The sequence below is a fragment of the Tupaia chinensis genome, unplaced genomic scaffold (genome assembly GCF_000334495.1).
Source record: "Tupaia chinensis unplaced genomic scaffold, TupChi_1.0 Scaffold143992_1, whole genome shotgun sequence".
In the NCBI taxonomy this organism is placed as follows: Eukaryota; Metazoa; Chordata; class Mammalia; order Scandentia; family Tupaiidae; genus Tupaia; species Tupaia belangeri.
The window spans coordinates 322790-324889 of NW_006203843.1; the positions used below are offsets into that span (position 1 = coordinate 322790).

A 2100-nucleotide genomic window follows, 5' to 3' on the forward strand; every position below is an offset into this window, starting at 1 on the left:
CTGCAGTCAACTACATGGGAGTCAAGCGACATAGCCATCATGCTAACTGCTGGTCCCACCCGGCGTGAGTTTTAAGCCACCGGGTCCGGGATGCGAACTGCAGTCGACTACATGGGAGTTCAGCGACATAGCCATTACGCTAACTGCTGTTCCCAACAAGAAGTAACTTTTGAGAATAAATTATTCCAGTACAATAGCTTTAAACCAGAACTGTCTCAGGTAAAGAAGAATGTCTGGTCACACTAATCTACACCCCATGTATGGTTCTATTAACTTCATTGTTGACCAAAGAATAATCATCTTTTTGTCAGATTTAATTTCTCATCCTGGTTTTCCTTTGTTTTCTTATAGATCCACTGTCTGTGGAGAGTAATGCAGCATCATGCCAGCGATCTCCAGCCAGTAAAAAAGGCATGTTCACAGATGACTTACATAAGCTAGTAGATGACTGGGCCAAGGAAACAGTAGGAAATTCTCTTATTAAGCCAAGTTTAAACCAACTGAAACAGAGTCAACAGAAATTAGAGACAGAAAACTGGAACAAAGTCTATGAAGTAAGTTGTTTATACATAATCCTCTTGATTTATGAAAACTAAAATCACAAAAAATTATTTACTTAGGCCTATGGATATAGTCACTATGAGAAAGTGGTGTGACTTTATAAAATAGAGACTTACCCTTGTATAGACTCATTAGAGCTTTGAGCAACTTATCTTTCAGATAAGTCAGCAAGCATTTTCTGGGAAGTTGCCAGTTAATAAATACTTTAGACGTTTCAATACATACAGTTACTACTCCTCAACTCTGTTGCTGTAGTACAAAAGTAATCATAGACAATATGTAAACAATGGGCATAACTTTATTACATCAAAAGTCAATTTATGAAGAGTTGATGTATCTTATTTTGCCGACCCTTTGTTAGACTATACCTTTACCAAAGAAAAAAGATGATCAAGTATCAAAGAAGTAAGTGTGTAGAGTAAGGATTAATTCAATCTCGGGGTGTAAGAAGAATTTGGGTTTTGAGAAAAGCCTATCCTGTATTGTACATCAACGTTCTTAGTGCCAATAAGTTATCTTATATGTCTGGTATGAATAAAAATTTTAAAGTTCATTAAGCTGGAATACTAAAAAGATATCTCAATCTTATGGACAAGATGCCTAATTATTTGTATGTGGCCTTAGGTGTATATACAATTGAAATGTAGGAAGATGTTCACAGTGCATTCTGGAATGGAAGAAGGCAGACTTATATAGCAGCATATATACTATAATTTGTGCAAAATTACATATATATTGTTGATATTCATAGAAGAATATGAAAACCCATGAACAATATGCTGGATGGTGGAATTTATGCCTTATTTTACTTTGTACTTTTTTGTATTTGAATTTTTATAGTAACATTATTTTCAATTAAGTAAATCTGTTAAAATGCACATCAACACTTAGAATTTGAACCTTATAGCTGAAAGAGATATAGCTCTCTGTGCGTGTTGGTTGGTATTTTTGTCTACATTTATGCGTATATATAGTCATTGGATATATTGGTTCATTGGAAAAGTCATAGCACACTTTTACATAGAAAAAAAAAACAGAAAAATACATCATGACTTTTCCAATGACCCAGTAGTTTGATAAACTGTCTGAAAATGCATTAATCGTTAATACTGAATAAATTTTTGGGGGAGAGAGGTTTTTGTTATAGGGTGTGTATGCTCACCAGAAAGACAGAAAGAAACAGAGAGATAGAAGGTGAGAAATCCCCCCCCAGGGGGGATGGCCACACCACAATCCCTTCTCCTTCATTCTCCTCTTGGGATCTTGGGCACACACGCACACACGCTTGGCGTGAGTTTAAGCCACCGGGTCCGGGACTCGAACCGCGGTTAACTACATGGGAGTTCAGCGACATAGCCATTACGCTGACTGCTGGTCCCATCCTCAATAAAAATTTTCAAAATCCTAGATTTCCCAAACTAGTAAACAATGTATCTGCTTAGAGGCTTTGTGTATTTATCTTAGTCCTGTCACCATACATAGATAATATCATCATTATGAAAAATATAAGCCTTTAGGGACCAGCAGTTAGCGTAATGG

General features: G+C 36.3%; 1 protein-coding gene across 1 annotated transcript in view; it reads left to right on the top strand.

Moving 5' to 3' along the window:
• WNK3 (WNK lysine deficient protein kinase 3) overlaps window positions 1–2100 on the top strand; it is a 279743-nt gene that overhangs the window by 272698 nt on the left and 4945 nt on the right. The window contains 1 exon segment of the mRNA XM_027767181.1: window positions 352–554. Coding sequence (XP_027622982.1) covers window positions 352–554 — 203 coding nt within the window.